The sequence below is a fragment of the Scyliorhinus torazame genome, chromosome 30 (genome assembly GCF_047496885.1).
Source record: "Scyliorhinus torazame isolate Kashiwa2021f chromosome 30, sScyTor2.1, whole genome shotgun sequence".
NCBI lineage: Eukaryota > Metazoa > Chordata > Chondrichthyes > Carcharhiniformes > Scyliorhinidae > Scyliorhinus > Scyliorhinus torazame.
The window spans coordinates 27,445,762-27,463,549 of record NC_092736.1 but is presented as its reverse complement, the minus strand read 5'-3'; the positions used below and the strand labels follow the sequence as shown (position 1 = coordinate 27,463,549).

At 47.6% G+C, this 17,788-nt stretch overlaps 1 protein-coding gene across 1 annotated transcript in view; it reads right to left on the bottom strand.

Annotated features, from left to right (window-relative positions):
• Positions 1-17,788, bottom strand: part of man2c1 (mannosidase, alpha, class 2C, member 1) — a 134,473-nt gene that overhangs the window by 51,165 nt on the left and 65,520 nt on the right. The window contains exons 11-13 of the mRNA XM_072493048.1: positions 11,583-11,678; positions 4,851-4,996; positions 2,533-2,656 (exon numbers count right to left, since the gene is read on the bottom strand). Of these exons, the coding sequence (XP_072349149.1) occupies positions 2,533-2,656; positions 4,851-4,996; positions 11,583-11,678 (366 nt within the window). The remainder of the gene's footprint in view (positions 1-2,532; positions 2,657-4,850; positions 4,997-11,582; positions 11,679-17,788) is intronic.

Genomic DNA, 17,788 nt, shown 5'->3' with positions numbered 1-17,788 from the left:
CCCTCTCAAAAATGAAATAATGTGGTTATGGTGTCCATGTGCCGGAGACTCTGCACGCAATATATAACATTCCCAAATGGACTGAAATGGTGAAAGCCTGCCATCCTGCCCTAGGGACCATGGCCAGTTCTGTCGGTGGGGCAATGGAGCTTTGAACCAGTGCAAACATTTCAGAAACTCCGACATGCTTAAAAAGCCACAATCATTTGCGCTATTCCATTGCGCACAGATCCCGCTGTTATCTGGGCATGGGTGGCGGAAACCCAGTGCTCATCTAGTTTACCAGACAGTACATTTAAATCCCCAGCACATTCCTGTCTGTATTGCTGAGGGCGAATCAGAGGTTACACTGCTGCAACAGAAAGGAAAGGGATTGTTCGGGTATTGTAATGATCAACAGGTGCACGTATGAACTTCTTTCCAAATTCTTTCAGTATCTAAGTGGTCTCACCACAGTCAGTGACACCAAGAGCTGTTTGATTAGTGCCCAGAAAATAAAGTTTTCCTTACCCTCTGAAAATAGATGGATATGTAATTACATAATTCAGTGTATAGTTACATATAACAGCAGCAGGCACATGGGGACACCACCACCTGGAGGTTCCCCTCCAAGTCACTCACCACCCTGACTTGGAAATATATCGGCCGCTCCTTCACTGTCCCTGGGTCAAAATCCTGGAACTCCCTCCATAACAGCAGTGTGTGTACCTACACCGCATGGACTGCAGCGGTTCTTGAAGGCGGCTCACCACCACCTTCTCCAGGGCACTTAGGGATGTGCAATAAATGCTGGTCTAGCCAGCGACCGCCCACACACCGCGAATTAATTTAAAAAATAAAGTAAGCTGCATGTCTAAATTGAGGGGTTTTACTAGTGTTCAAGTGCTTCACCGTCTCGGTTTTGTCAGAATGCTCGTCAACATCCAGTCTTGGATTAACCTCGATTGTCTTTATCATCCATCTGTTTGCAATGTGACTTTTCCCAGTTAACTTTAAGGTTAGCACGGGTGGCACAGTGGATAGCATTGCTGCTTCACGGCACCCGGGATCGATCCCGGCCCCGGGTCACTGCCTATGTGGAGTTTGCACATTCTCCCAGTGTCTGCGTGGCTCTCACCCACACAACCCAAAGATGTGCAGGGTAGGTGGATTGACCACGCTAAATTGCCCCTTAATTGGAAATCTGCTTTTTAAACTTTAATGTCAGCACAAAACTTAAAGACCAAAACAATTTATACATTTCCTTCTTTACCAAGTATATCTATAACAGATCAGGGTTGTCAAAACATTCACCTTAAAAATACATGTTTAAATCAGAACTTATGTTGAAAAGTTCCCTTCAAATGTGATAAATGTTGCAGTCCTTCCAAACTTTGTTACTGGGGTTTACATGAAGCCTTATCCAAAACATTGCTGATTAAACGCAAAAGAATGCAGAATGCAAAAGCAAATAATTGAAATGCAGTTGGTGTAACCATTTCAGACGTGTTGCAAAATACTAAGAGCCACTTTGAGCTTTCAAAAGGGAAGCGAACATAGGTTTTGAAAAGATATTGGGGGGTGGGGGGACGGGAAATGTAAGTAAGAAGTTAACTTTAGCTTCCTCCATTGCTGTAAAATCACATAATTCTTAAGAGTCATTCTCGGTTCTTCCTCATTCACGTATTATCGGTAATTCACCTCTTGTACTGAACTTGCTCGGTGCAGTTCCAGAGGATCAGTCAGTGTTACAGTAGGTGCAGTGCCGGTTTTCAGTTACCTTAAAATAGTTGGAAAGTTTATGTTGAACTTTGTTTAATTCAATGTTCTATATTTAAACAAACTTGAACTATTCCCAAAAGCAGCTTCCATAAAGCCGTGGGGGTGGGTGAGGGTGGGGGCAGGGTGTATCTTCTCAAAAGATGGAACCCAACCCCACCACAAACACGCCACATTCTGGTTTAACCAGGGTGAGTCGGGAGGAGAGACCTACCACAAGCATCAATTGTGTGCTTTTCCAGCACTGCCTGTGGGCCAGGAAGAGTTGAGTACTTTCCAGCAGTCATCGTGGTGATGTGCCTCCCTCTCATTCATTTCCAGACCCCCCTCCCCCAATTATCTCTCCCTGCGCCGCTGTTAAGAAGGGAGTTCCAGGAATTTGACCCAACGCCAGTACTCCTGTGCCTAGGTAGACGTTGGGTTGTCCACCTGGTTTTATTCCTTTTTCACTTCCCTGCAGCAGTTTGGCACAACCGAGTGCTTTGCTAGACCATTTCAGAGGGTTGTGAAGAGTCAGAAAGGTCTCGCATCACGTGTAGGCCGGATCCCCTTCCCTAAAGGATATTAGGGAACCAGATGTGTTTTTACAGCAATCCATGGTTTGATGGTCACCATCACAGAGCTCAGCTTTTAATTTTAGATTTATGAATTAATTGAATTTAAATTCCACCAGTTGCCACAATGGGATTTGTAACTGTGTCCCAGACCATTAGCCTGGGCCTCTGGATTATTAGTCTAGTCTCCACAATTCTTAGGAACTATAAAGGTTCTCACCTTTGCCTGGGACGTATAGCTGCCATTGTGTAGTTCCAAGAAGAGTTCACCAACCCAAGTACACAGCATTGTGGTGTCAGCTTCCAGGATTGAGAAGAAGGCGTCTGGAGTGGACTGTTTCACCCTGAGATAGAGAATATCAATTGGTAGCTAGCCCAAAATATATCTTTCATATTTAAGTATTATATAAAAATGTCTTCAAACATCACACCCTGTTATAGATGCATTTGTTAAATACAGATGAAGGAAGCAAAGCTTTCCATCATGAATTCTTCCGACCTGGATCAACAATTTACTGACCTTGAACTGGCCTCAGCTACAAGTAGATTGTCATGGGCACAGCGTGATTGGTTACGTTTAGGAAAAGCCTGGTTGGCAACTATTGTGTTATTACAAAGTATTTAGGGTACAGAAACAAGCCATTCAGGCCAACAAATCCATGCCTGGGTTTAGGCCCCACACAAGCCGACTCCCACCCTTTCCGATCTAACCCTACCAACGGGCCTTTCAATTGCTTTTCTCCCGTATGCTTATCTGGTTCCCCCTTGAATGCATATGTGCCACTTACCACAACTACTCCTTATGGTCACGAGTTCCACATTCCGATTGTGACCACTCTCTATGATTTTCTCCTCAATTCCTTATTATATTTCTCTAACCATCTCGCATTTAATTTAATTCACCTGAGGAAGGAGCTGCGCTCCGAAAGCTAGTATTTGAAACAAACATGTTGGACTTTAACCTGGTGTTGTAAGACTTCTCACTGTGCATTTAATTTGGTTTAACATATCGCCCACAAGTCAACATTGCGCTCCGACAGTGCAGCATTCCCCCAGTGCTGCATTGGAGGAGGAGGAGGGGGGGTGCTGCTCAGCTTTGATTTTTGTCTTCATGTTCTGGAGTGGGGCCTACAACCTTCAGACTGAGTGACGAGAATGCCATTCACTCAGTCACGGCAATAACCCTGGGGGTAACTCTGTTGTCATTCTTGATCCTGCTTGTGGAAATGGGGGTAGTGGAAATGGGAACAGTCAGTGATCTCAAAAGGAAATTCCATGGGCATTTGCAGGAAATAAACTTGTAGGGCTACGGGGATTGCTCTGCGGGGACCTGGCATGGACCCGATGGGCCGAATGGCCTCCTTCTGTGCCGTAAATTATCCAGAAGCGCGCACCCAGCTCTTTTCCCTCCAGGGATGAGCTTAGCCTCTATCCAGGCAGGATATCACTGTCGGGACACTCAGAAGAAATCGGCCCTTTTGTGTGGACAGTGGCTTTCCCATGTTATTGTTCGGAGTGAGTTTCAGGATGCAGAAATAATTTGGCAACATAGGCTGGATTTTCAGAGAAATGCTGAGCGATCAGATGCGCAAAGTATTTGTGCTATGGGATGCATTTCAGAAGTGTGACGCACCCAATACACAAGGCCCAAGTGGTTGATCCCTTGCGTCATTGATTTATAGGTTGTGAGGACATGTTGAGACAGTCGGCTGCTAAAAATTAAATTGTGCTTAACCTGCCATGTCCCTTTAAGATCTCCACTCAGAGAAACCCTGTGGAGAACACTCTGGTATCAGAGACCTAATGTCGTGCGAGCCGCTCCTCTAGACTGGGGAGCGGACTGCGATCTCTGGGAAACCCCCCCCACCTTTGGAGGAGTCCCAAGTTACCAAAATCAGAAACACACAGCTGGAAATGACTCGGTTTCTTTCTTATGTCTGGTACATTTGGCACACTCGAGTACAATTTAACAACGGGGTACTGTTTCTGTCAGCGCTTCAAGCTAGAAAATGTTTGACAATCTGCTGATCCACCGCACCATCCTAGTAGCCAAGTTTCTTTCCTGCAACCAACGCCTCCAGTAGACAAGTCTCCTTCTCAAGTATTTTGTTCTTTTCCCATTACTTCAATCCTCACAAGACCACTACCATCTGCAGAATGGGAGGGGGTCCGCAGTAAATCTACTCCCACATCTCAAAGGCTATTGCCTAGGTTGCCGGCACAGCACAGTGGTGTCTCCTTCTCTGCTCTATCCTCCCAGCAGCATTGCTAAGATTAGGAACTCAGCAGGGTCAAGGATTGCACACACGCACAGGAGCTTGGGTCTCTTTAAACCGCAAGAAATTATGAATTTTTAAATGCACATTGGCATGAAGAATTTTAAAAATTTCTATGCACACTTACATATTTTGCACAGAACTTGACACAATGACAGGTATATAATGTGGCTTGTGAGTAATGGATCCTTTCAGGCCAGATCTAAACGGAAGATTAATTCAAAACGTACAAGACTTTTATAACCAGTGCTTGTTCCCTGACCTGGGGAGCCCATCTGTGTTCTGAACTCTCTGTAGTCGGTCCAACATGTCTTGCGTGGGTCCACCTCCTCCATCTCCGAACCCAAATAGGAACGCACTGTCATTTACACGGCCTTTGTCTTTGTTATTTTTAACTGTATTCAGCAGCTGCAACAAAGGGGAAAAGAGGGGTCTTCAAACCGGTTAAGTCTTTTGGGACAATTTGGGACAAAATCATTATGGGTTTTTTTTGTAATTTGGAAATGGAGTCGCGATATGACCAAAAATAATTTGCATTCAAATAGTAGCTGTAAACATCAAACAGGCTCTTCGCAGGCTCCTCACAGGGGTGTAACAGGACAAAGTGTAACACTGAGCTAAAGATGGCAATATTAGGACAGGTGGAGGGAAGCTGGGTTCAGGAAAGTGGAGCTGAGTCCACAAAAGATCAGCTTTGATCTCATTGAATGGCGGAGCAGGCTCGAGGGGCCAGGTGGCCTACTCCTGCTCCTCGTTCTTATGTAAAGAGGTAAAAAGTCCAGGCGGCACGGTGGTTAGCACTGTTTGTTTGATCCTGGCCCCAGGTCTGTCTGGAGTCTGCACATTCACCCCATGTCTGCCAGGGTCTCACCCAAACAGCCCAAAGGTGTGCAGGGTAGGTGGATTGGCCATGCTAAATTGCCCTTTAATTGGAAAAAAAAAAGAATTGGGCACTTGAAATTAAAAACAAAGAGGTAAAAAGTTTTAAAGAGCATCTTCGAGAAGAGAAATGTAGGGCGCTTTCGGGAGAAAATTCCAGAGCTTAAAACCTACGTAGCTAAGGCTTGCCTGTCACTGGTGGAGGGGGATGAAGCGAGGCGATTCACAAGAGGGTAGAGTTGGAAGAATGCGGACCAAGGGAGCTCTGCTCCTGCAGCACAGAGCTCCTGATCAAAAGGAAACAATATTGCTTCACTCATGGAAAAGCAGCCAAAGCCCGAGAGGAAATGTCATTCTCGCAAATTGACTGAATAGCAGAATTACAAAGATCTGGGAGCACTGCCCATTGGTTACTCCCAGCAGTGCCGAAGGAAGGGAAGGAAAATGAAATCTAAAAAGGAACCCCAAAACAACAAAAAAAACGCAAGTGAGAAAACTGGAGTTCAAAGTCGTAACGAGCATTTCTGTGAAGACTAAATTAAATATGAAGACAAGAATGGATTGTACACAGCAGAGGAACTTTAATCAGCACGCCACAAACATCTAATCACTTATGTCCAGGGATTGAAAGCATTTTAATGATGAATGTTTTAATAATTAACATAAGCAAATACCTCAAGAAAACCTCACCACTCATTAGAATAATGAATTAGGAGCCAATTTTTAAAAAATACAACAGTTTAAGACAGGCTTACTTTGTCACTGAAATACTTTCAATTCCATTTTTAGAGAAAAACAATCAAGGTTCCTTTTGCTGTCAAGCTGTGAAAATGTAATTTGAATACAAGTTGTTATTTGTTAGAGAGCACCATTCTGATTAAGCTTTCCTTCGATGTTATGCGATCTCTCACTCCACGGGGAGTCACGATTTTCAGCCCACATTGGGCGTCAGAGAGAACAGCAACGCAAACGGAAAATACGGCGAGAATCGGGAAACCTGTGAGATTGCGTTTCCCCATTTCCCATGCCGTCGCCGGTGATGTCATGGCGTTTGCGCTCACAGAAGGCGAGGTCTACATTTCCATGTCTTCGCCAGCCCCCCGCCACATGATCCCCCCGACTGAATATTCAAACCGGGCCACCTAAACGTAACTTCAATAGAACAATAGAACATTACAGCGCAGTACAGGCCCTTCGGCCCTCGATGTTGCGCCGACCTGTGAAACCAATCTAAAGCCCATCTACACTATTCCCTTATCGTCCATATGTCTATCCAATGACCATTTGAATGTCCTTAATGTTGGCGAGTCCGCTACTGTTGCAGGTAGGGCATTCCACACCCTTACTACTCTCGGAGTAAAGAACCTACCTCTGACATCTGTCCTATATCTATCTCCCCTCAATTTAAAGCTATGTCCCCTCGTGCTAGCCATCACCATCTGCGGAAAAAGGCTCTCACTGTCCACTCTATCTAATCCTCTGGTCATCTTGTATGCCTCAATTAAGTCACCTCTTACCCTTCTTCTCTCTAACGAAAACAGCCTCAAGTCCCTCAGCCTTTCCTCATAAGATCTTCCCTCCATACCAGGCAACATTCTGGTAAATCTCCTCTGCACCCTTCCAATGCTTCCACATCCTTCCTATAATACGGCGACAAGAACTACACACAATACTCCAAATGCGGCGAGGTTTACACCAGCAATTTAAAAATGTGACTCAGCCGTGAGAAATCCTCCTCCTAATGATAATAATAATCTTTATTAGTAATAACAGGGGAGGGGGTTGAAGGGATACATGCCCCTGGCACAGATTACCACTTCCAGGTTGGCACCCCAAGGCAGGGCAGTGCCAGGGGCAGGCCCTCTGGGCAGCTGCATGGGAGGGGCTTCCCTTTATGTGTTTGGGGAGGGCTGTTGGGGAGGTTGGGGGGGGTATTGTCCCCAATGCTTGTGAGGGGCGGGTCCTAACGGGCGGAGAGGTGTGGTCCTGGGTGCCGTTAAGTTTCTGTAACTTTTAAAGATGCTGCCCCGATCTGTGTGGAGCTGGCCTGCTGGTTTTATCAGACCCCGCCTGTGATGGCACAAACACCGCTCTCTCTTTTTTTTTCAGGGCAGCACGGTGGTGCAGTGGTTAGCACTGCTGCCTCACGACACTGAGGACCAGGGTTCAATCCTGGCCCGGGTCACTGTCCGTGTAGAGCTCTCTCCGAGTCTGTGTGAGTCTCACCCCCACAAGTTAAAGATGTGCAGGTCAATTGGCCCCACTGAATTGCCCCTTAATTGGAAGAAGAATTATTGGGTACTCTCAATTTAAATAAATAAGAAAAACATGATTTTTTTTTTCTTAGAGATAGACTGGAGTGAAAACTGGTCTGAGGAGCTGGAGGGTTACGCATTTTCGTCAGAGCCTGACACTTTGAAACAACATGGTAAAATCCCGTCCCCTATGTAAAAAAAAAAGACAATGGCTTTGAATTGACCTCAATAAATCCTTCAACATGACTCCTGAAGCAAGTGGCTAGGCAAAACAACTCTGCTGAATTTGAAAGCATTTAAAGATTGTTCCCCCTTTGGAAAGTGAAAGCTCGATACTTCAAACACTTAGACATAGTAAACAACACACACGAGGCATTGGAGCAGGCTGCCTCAACTAAACTTAAGCTAACTAACATAGTCTTTGACATATTTCAGAAGCAACCCTGTAGATAAATGTGTCCGGCAAGGTGACAGAGACTTAAAAGGCTTGACATCTGGGAGGTCCTTCTAACTTTTCAAGAGAAAAATACTCTTTTATATTTGTTCATGGAATGTGGGTGGCGCATTTATTGCCCATCCCTAATTCCAATTGATTCCCTCCGGCTAGTCAATGGGCTTACGTCAGTTGTATTAATTCAGGCTTCTAGAATTACAAAACACAAAGAATATTCAGGTTTGTTTCCCAGCTTTTTCTAGAAATGTTTGAAAGGACCTTCCCATTAGATAATTAACATTAAGATGAACGATTATAGTTCATTGAGACAACACATTGCTGCAATCTGCTAACAGGGGGTTTGGATCTCTCCTACAAGACAAAATAGAAAACAAAAATAGCCCAATCATGCAGGTGAACTTTAAAATACCTGTGCCCAAATCTATCCTAGTAAAGTAGTGGCAGCATATATTTGCCTAAAGTTGAGCAAAATTATGTGGTATGAAAGGAATAATGATTATCTTTATATGAATCATAGAATCCCTACAGTGCAGAAGGAGGCCTTTCCTGCCCATCAAGTCTGTACTGGCCCTTGGAAAGAGCACCCTACACAATGAAGGTGTTACCTTTTCTTCATGTTTGTTTCTCTGACCTGCACTAGCTTCCAGTCCAGCAACACCTCAAACTGCTCTGTGGCCTCATCTCCCCCTATCTCTGTATCCCCCTCCCATCCTACATCCCTCCAAGATCTCTGCCTCCTCCAATTCTGGCCTCTTGCGCAGCCCCCGATTTGCTTTGCCCCATCGTTGGGAGACTGTGCCTTCAGCTGTTAAGGATCCAAACACAGTAATTCCTTCCCCAATCCACACCTCCCTAACCCTCTCTCCTCCTTTGAAATCCTCCTCTAAACTCTCTCGCCCAGCTTTTGGGCACCTGTCCTTTTCTCTTGAGTATAAGCATTGCCAGCAAGGCCAGAATTTATTGTGCATCTCTAAGTGCCCTTGAAAAGGTTTTGGTGAACAACCTTCTTGAACTTCTGCAGTCTTATGAGGTACAGGTACACCACAGGGCTTTTAAATTCTGATGAAAAAGGGTGGCTTACCACACCATTTCAGAGGGACATGAATCAACCACATTGCTGGGACCTGGAGTCACATAATAGAACATAGAACATTACAGCGCAGTACAGGCACTTCGGCCCTCGATGTTGCGCCGACCTATGAAACCACTCTAAAGCCCATCTACACTATTCCCTTATCGTCCATATGTCTATCCAATGACCATTTGAATGCCCTTAGTGTTGGTGAGTCCACTACTGTTGCAGGCAGGGTATTCCACGCCCACTACCACCAGGAAAGCACAACAGCGCCTATACTTCCTCAGTAAACTAAGGAAATTCGGCATGTCCACATTGACTCTTCCCAACTTTTACATATGCACCATAGAAAGCATCCTATCTGGCTGCATCACAGCCTGGTATGGCAATTGCTTGGACCAAGACCGTAAGAAACTACAGAGTCGTGAATAAAGCCATCGTAAACTACAGAGTCGTAAAGGGTCCATCGCGCGAACCCACCTCCCATCCACGCATTATGTCTATATCTCCCGCTGCCTGGGGATAGCGGGCAGCATAATCAAAGACCCCTCCCACCCGGGTTATTCTCTCTTCCAACCTCTTCCGTCGGGCAGAAGATACAAAAATCTGAGAGCACGCACTAACAGGTTTAAAAACAACTTCTTCCCCGCTCTTACCAGATTCCTGAATGACCCTACTATGGCAACACGGTAGCACAGTGATTAGCACTGTGGCTTCACAGCTCCAGGGTCCCAGGTTCGATTCCCCGCTGGTTCACTGTCTGTGCGGAGTCTGCACGTTCTCCCAGTGTCTGCGTGGGTTTCCTCCGGGTGCTCCGGTTTCTTCCCACAGTCCAAAGATGTGCAGTTTAGGTAGATAGGCCATGATAAATTGCCCTTAAGTGTCCAAAAGAGGTTAGCTGGGGTTACTGGGTTACGGGGATAGGGTGGAGGTGTGGGGCTTAAATAGGGTTCTCTCTCCAAGAGCCGGTACAGACTCGATGGGCCGAATGGCCTCCTTCTGCACTGTAAATTCCATGAATCTATGAACTGAACTGATCTTCTTTATTGTGGTAGCACTACACTCTGTGTGAACAAAGAACAAAGAAATGTACAGCACAGGAACAGGCCCTTCGGCCCTCCAAGCCCGTGCCGACCATGCTGCCCGACTAAACTACAATCTTCTACACTTCCGGGGTCCGTATTCCTCTATTCCCATCCTATTCATGTATTTGTCAAGACTCCCCTTAAATGTCACTATCGTCCCTGCTTCCTCCACCTCCTCCGGCAGCGAGTTCCAGACACCCACTACCCTCTGTGTAAAATCTTGCCTCGTACATCTACTCTAAACCTTGCCCCTCTCACCTTAAACCTATGCCCCCTAGTAATTGACCCCTCTACCCCGGGGAAAAGCCTCTGACTATCCACTCTGTCTATGCCCCTCATAATTTTGTAGACCTCTATCAGGTCGCCCCTCAACCTCCTTCGTTCCAGTGAGAACAAACCGAGTTTATTCAACCGCTCCTCATAGCTAATGCCCTCCATACCAGGCAACATTCTGGTAAATCTCTTCTGCACCCTCTCTAAAGCCTCCACATCCTTCTGGCAGTGTGGCGACCAGAATTGAACACTATACTCCAAGTGTGGCCTAACTAAGGTTCTATACAGCTGCAACATGACTTGCCAATTCTTATACTCAATGCCCCGGCCAATGAAGGCAAGCAAACCTCAAAACCTTCACCCGATGTCTATGTCTATGTATTTACATTAAGTACGTATCACATGAATATGTTTTTCATGAATGGGACGATCATCCTGGACTACGCAGACCAATAATTTTCACTGTAACTCAGTAAATATAAATTTAATGTAAAGCACAGGATTGGCACAGCCGGTCCCTTTACAACCTCGCAGCCTAGGAGATGCACAGGATGAGTTTCTGATGAGAACGTGGCGGAGGAAAAGTGGATCAGAGGGTCTCCTTGTAGGTCTGCCCTTGGGCATGGCTGGAACCTCCACCTAGAGGTGCATGGGGACAGAGGATCCACTGGGAGGGAGTTTCTCAGAGTGCCTGCTGCTCTCTCCAAGGTTGTCCGAGTGGCCTTAGCGAGAGATTACAGGGTGTCCAGCAGACACGTTTGAGGTCTGTCCCAATGAATGGGTAAGGTGGGGCTTTATCTAACATATAAAACATCTGGGCAAGACACTTGTAGAGTGTATTTGTTGCATCTGTGGCTTTGGGAGAAAATCATATTTCAAAAGAAGAGAGAGAAAACAAAATCCATCTGCTCAAACGTCAATACATTGGACCTTTGCTCTGTGCTGTTAGAATTGAGGTTTGCTTCATACTTACTTCTTCCACCGTGCATTTCATTTCATAGGAGTTGCCAGGCGGAAAATGGGTCAGGACTCTGGTGCCATCAATCCCCTCCCAAAAGAATGTATGGTGCTGTGAAGGTGGGCAAGAATAGCAGAGAGAAAGGTGAACCAGTGTTACTTCACATGACAAAGAAATCGAGCAGAAGCATTTTCAGGTTCAACATCACTGCTAAAGTAATCAAAGTACAATAAATCTAAAAAAGAAACCAGGAAAACATTGGTGGATGGCAGCAGTTAGGACCCGATATATTTTTTGCACATGTTTCAAATTCCTGTTGCAAAGCAAATCCTCCAGTTGCTTCTCCACTGTAGTTTTGAGAGAAAAATCAAAACTTCCAACAAAAAACAAAAATGCTGGAAACTCTCAGCAGGTCTGGCAGCATCTGTGGAGAGGGAAAAGAGAGTTTAGCATTCGAGTCCGTATGACCCTTCTTCAGAGCTAAAGTGAGGTAGAAATGTGATGGATTACAACAGTGTGTAAGAGCTGGAGCAGGTTAGAAGGTGAGTGACTGATGGGAGCCTGGTGAGATTGCACCATGATCTGTAGGTCACTGAATAGAGGAAACGTTAATGGCAGGAGACGGCACTAGTAGTTGCAATAAAGGTAAGGGTGAAATTCTCCGTAATCGGCGCGATGTCCGCCGACCGGGGCCAAAAACGGCGCAAATCAGTCCGGCATCGCGCCGCCCCAAAGGTGCGGAATCCTCCGCATCTTGAGCGGCCGAGCCCTAACCTTGAGGTGCTAGGCTCGCGCCGGACTGATTTCTGCCACGCCAGGGGCAGGAAAGGCCTTTGATGCCCCGCCAGCTGGCGCAGAAATGACATTGCCGGGCGGCGCATGCACGGGAGCGCCCGCTCACGGCATCCCCGCGCATGCGCAGTGGAGGGGGTCTCTTCCACCTCCGCCATGGTGGAGACCATGACGAAGGCGGAAGGAAAAGAGTGCCCCCACGGCACAGGCCCGCCCGCGGATCGGTGGGCCCCGATCGCGGGCCAGGCCACCGTGGGGGCACCCCCGGGGCCCGATCGCCCGCGCCCCCCCCAGGACCCCGGAGCCCACCCGCGCCGCCGTGTCCCGCCGGTAAGAGAGGTGGTTTAATCCACGCCGGCGGGACAGGCATTCTAGCAGCGGGACTTCGGCCCATCCAGGCCAGAGAATCGCCGGGGGGGGGGGGGGGGGGAGGGGGGGGGGGGGGGAGGGGGGGGGCCGCCAACTGGCGCGGCGCGATTCCCGCCCCCGCCGAATCTCCGGTGCCGGAGAATTCGGCAACCGGCGGGGGCGGGATTCGCGCCAGCCCCCGGCGATTCTCCGACCCGGCGGGGGGGTCGGAAAATCTCGCCCAAGATATCAGACTGTTTTAATGGGAGAATAACAGCCAGTGTTCAGTGAAAGCAAAACTTAAGAACAAGTGCCAGGTGGCCCGGGGGGGGGGGGGTATTTCTTTTTTTTTGCACTGGGACAAAAATTATTTTGGCTATATTAAAAGAGTAAAGATGGAGGAGAAAGGTCACAGTCTAAAATTGTTGAACTCCACATTGAGTCCCGAGGGACTAATCGGAAGAGGAGGTGCTGCTCCTCCGGTTTGCATTGGGCTTCACTGGAGCACTGCAGCAGGCCAGGGACGGACGTGCGGCCATTTACTCTCACCACACACGCTGCCGGACCTGCTGGGTTTCCCCACATTTTCTGCTTTTGTTTCAGATTCCACTTTTATTTGCGTGTTTAATTCAAAACTTCCAAAGTAGGATCTCTTCCAATTAAGCAACTCATTAGGTACAGAGCAGCTGATCCATACAGCTGCTGAAGATCCCATAAATAGTGATATTATATTTAGTCCCTCAAGGCTGCTCCACCATTCAATTAGACTAATCTGCACTACAAATCCATTTTCTTCTTGCCTTTGCCCCATATCCGTTGACACCCTCACCAAAAAAAAAGTCTATCGATCTTAACCGTGAAAGCTCCACGATCCACAGCCTTCTGGGGAAGAGAGTTTCGCATCTCCTTTACCCATTTTGTGAAGACATGCTCCTGAATTGCACCTTTCAATGGCCTGACTCTAACTTTAAGGTTCTGTCACTTTGCTCTGTACTCTCCCATCAGAGGGAAGAGCTTCTTTGTGTCTACTCTGTTGTGTTTATCATAGAATTTACAGTGCAGAAGGAGGCCATTTGGCCCATCGAGTCTGCACCGGCTCTTGGAAAGAGCACCCTACCCAAGGTCAACACCTCCATCCTATCCCCATAACCCAGTAACCCCACCCAACACGAAGGGCAATTTTGGACACTAAGGTCAATTTATCATGGCCAATCCACCTAACCTGCACATCTTTGGACTGTGGGAGGAAACCGGAGCACCCGGAGGAAACCCACGCACACACGGGGAGGATGTGCAGACTCCGCACAGACAGTGACCCAAGCCTGAATCCAACCTGGGACCCTGGAGCTGTGAAGCAATTGTGCTATCCACAATGCTACCGTGCTGCTATGTACTCTGGGATAACACAGGCTGCAACTCGATGCAGCTTTGACCAAAAGATACTCTGGACTTTGAAGTAAGTTCAGTGTGATTTATTGAACCATTAGCACAGTTCTCTATGAGTTCGACTCTCCTGCTAATCCTGCTATAGTAATTCAGTCTAACTAACCAGTCTGCTCTAAGCCACGTGGTGGGTGTGATGCTTCTGATATGCCCCTGTCCTCCTCTCTAAGTGTCGCCTGTCGAAAGATACAGAGCATGTTTGCCCTGTCCTTACAGATGGGTTGTGTAATGCCCTCTTGTGGTAGTGTCCTATTCTATGTGTTCATTAGCTGTATGTCCGCATGTCATGGTGTCTCTGGTACTCCTTCTAGTGTTTACTTAGTCGTAGTGTATTTACATTAACCCCTTGTGTATTTACAGTGATGCATATCACCACATACTCTATCAAATCCCTTTAACATTTTCTTCAGATCGCGCCGCAATCTTCTAAATTTAACAGAATATATACAAGATTTATGCGACCTGTTCTGGTCATTTAAGCCTGTAAGCCCTGCTGTCATCCCCAGTATTTGTTGAACACTATGATCTATTAAATATAACTGGCCTTGGCAGACCCAGGTTAGGGAGGGTGAGTTGGACAGTTTTTGATACTGGTCATTGACAGCCCAGAGCAGATTGCAGATACAGACAAGATCGGGTTTCAGTGTGATGTCTCCCACAGTCAGAAAGGAGCACAGCAGACGCTCATTGTTCAGGCTCACATCCAAGAAATGACTCCCGAGGTGAGGGAGGTGGTGCGTGTCATTCCAACACAGAGGCAATGCCTCCAGAGAGGATGAGGAAAGAGAGAGGAAAGGAAAATAGGAAAGGTGAAGAAATCCCAAGAATCATAGAATTTACAGGGCAGAAGGAGGCCATTCGGCCCATCGAGTCTGCACCGGCCCTTGGAAAGAGCACTCCACCCAAGCCCACGCATCCACCCTCTCCGAGTAGCCCCACCTAACCTTTTGGACACTAAGGGGCAAATTAGCGTGGCCAATCCACCTAACCTGCACATCTTTGGACTGTGGGAGGAAACCGGAGCACCCGGAGGAAGCTCACGCAGACACGGGGAGAGCGTGCAGACGCCGCACAGACAGTGACCCAAGCCAGAATTGAACCTGGGACCCTGGAGCTGTGAAGCAACAGTGCTAACCACTGTGCTACCGTGCCGCCCAAGAACAACAGGTCTTACTTTCAAGATTGAGATGAGGATTTTTCTTCTTCTCTCTTCCGCCTGTAGAATTCACTTCTCCAGAGAGAGCAGTGCAGGCTGGGTCATTGAAATTAGTCAAGGCAGAGTTAGATTTTTAATAGACAGGGGAGTCAAAGGCAGTCAGGATAATGGAGTTGAGACTACAGATCAGTCAGGTTCTTATTGAATGCCGGCTCAAGGGCTGACTGGCTTACTCCCGTCCCAAAATGGTACATTCCTATGTAACTGCACAAAAAAGCTGTCACAATGTAGAACAGGAAAATAATGCTGGCATACTTGACATATAATACTGGTTAATGTGGCACAAATATCCTATGCTAGGCCTATACAAAGTTCAAATTAGAGAATTCATCCTGTACTAGCAGTTAAGAAATTAGGTTAAAGAAGTCTCAATCCAATTCTGGTCCATTTACAGCATAAAAATGTACAAAATATAGGCACAAGGGCGACACAAAGTTAGTCTCACTCAGAAAGCTAGTTTTGAGGACGTCGCTCAGGAGGGCAGCACGGTAGCATAGTGGTTAGCACTGTTGCTTCACAGCTCCAGGGTCCCAGGTTCGATTCCAGCTTGGGTCACTGTCAGTGCGGAGTCTGCACGTTCTCCCCGTGTCTGCGTGGGTTTCCCCCGGGTGCTCCGGTTTCCTCCCACAGTCCAAAGATGTGCCGGTTAGGTGGACTGGCCGTGCTAAATTGCCCTTAGTGTCCAAAAGGGTTAGGTGATCCTGAGGTGAGCTTAGGTGGGCCTTCCGAACTTCTTGTATCATTACTGGGCGGCGAAGGCGGAGAACGTGTGGGGCTGGAGCAGGGAAGTGGACGCTTATGGGTGAGGATGGAGGCAGGCTCTTGTAGGGGATCGGGGTTGTGGGCGCTAGCCACAGCACTGCTTCTGTAACCCCATTAGGGTTACGGGGATCGGGGTGGAGATGTGGGGCTTAAGTGGGGTGCTCTTTCCAAGAGCCGATGCAGACTCGATGGGCCGAATGGCCTCCTTCTGCACTGTACATTCTATGATCCATCCACCCTTGGATGGCAGTCTCTACCACGTTTGAATGAAGATAGCGGGAGAGACGGTGCAGGATCCCCTGGTCTCCGTTTTCGCTGAGCTCTCCGTCAATGTCTTATCATATGCGTTGAGGTGTGTTAACGTCAATTCCATTGTTAAGGGAAACAGGTGACGGGTATTTGAATACTATTTGAAGTGTAAATATCCAGATAAATAGAGGATATCTGGGACACAGGGAGGGTGTGAGGAACGTTAACACTGAACAAAGTCAACAAACACTCATTTTTATACAATAACCCATTTCAGGTATTTGGGGGGAGGGCAGGTGGGCGCGGCTTCGCAAGCTGAACTTTACGTGTCTGGTTGGGAGGGTGAGAGTGGATTTATTGAGGTGGGACAGTCTTCCCCTGTCGCTGGCAAGTCGGGTGCAGGCAGTTAAGATGAACATTTTGCCACGGTTTTGATTCTTACTTCAGTGCTGCCGGTCTTTTTGCCGAAGTTATTTTTTAAGGGGGTGGAGAGGTTGGTTTTGTCGTTTGTTTGGGCAGGAATGGTGGCCAGGATAAGGAAGGCGGCAGTTCAGAGGGGCCTTCCGAACTTCTTGTATCATTACTGGGCGGCGAAGGCGGAGAACGTGTGGGGCTGGAGCAGGGAAGTGGACGCTTATGGGTGAGGATGGAGGCAGGCTCTTGTAGGGGATCGGGGTTGTGGGCGCTAGCCACAGCACTGCTTCCGTTTGCCCCAGGGAAGTATTCAGGAAGTGAAGTCCTGTGGTGGTTGCCACGTTGAAGATTTGGAGGCAATATCGGCATCACTTTAGGTTGGGAGCGGGGTCGAGGCTGATGCCGATCATGGATTTCAGCCGGGGAAGATGGATGCGAGGTTTCGGAGTTAGGAGAGAGGAGTGAAGGAGATGAAGGATTTGTTTTTGGAAGGGCAGTTTGCAAGCTTGCAGGAGTTGAGGGGGAAATTTGGGTTTCCTTGTGGGGAGGGTTTTCAGTATATGCAGATGCAGGATATTGCTAGAAGCGTCTTGCTGACCTTTCCGGTAGTGCCTGCCTCCTCGTTGTTGGAGGAGGTGCTGGTGGTAATGGGGTTGGAGGGTGGATTGTCTTGGCGATTTATGGGAGAATTTTGGAGGAGGTTAAGGTGTCTATGGAGGGGGTTACGGCCAAGTGGGAAGAGGAGTTGGGGACGGCGCTGAAGGAGGGATTGTGGTGTGAGGTGCTGCGGAAGGTCAATGCCTTAACCTCGTGCGCGAGGCTGGGGTTGATACAGCCGAAGGTGGTGCATAAGGCGCATTTGATGAAGTCAAGGATGAGCCGGCTGTTTGAGGGGTAGAGGATATTTGCGAATGGTTTGGGAAGGACACGACTAATCATGTGCACTTGTTCTGGTGTTGCCTGAAGTTGGAGAAATTTTGGGTGTTGTTTTTCAGCA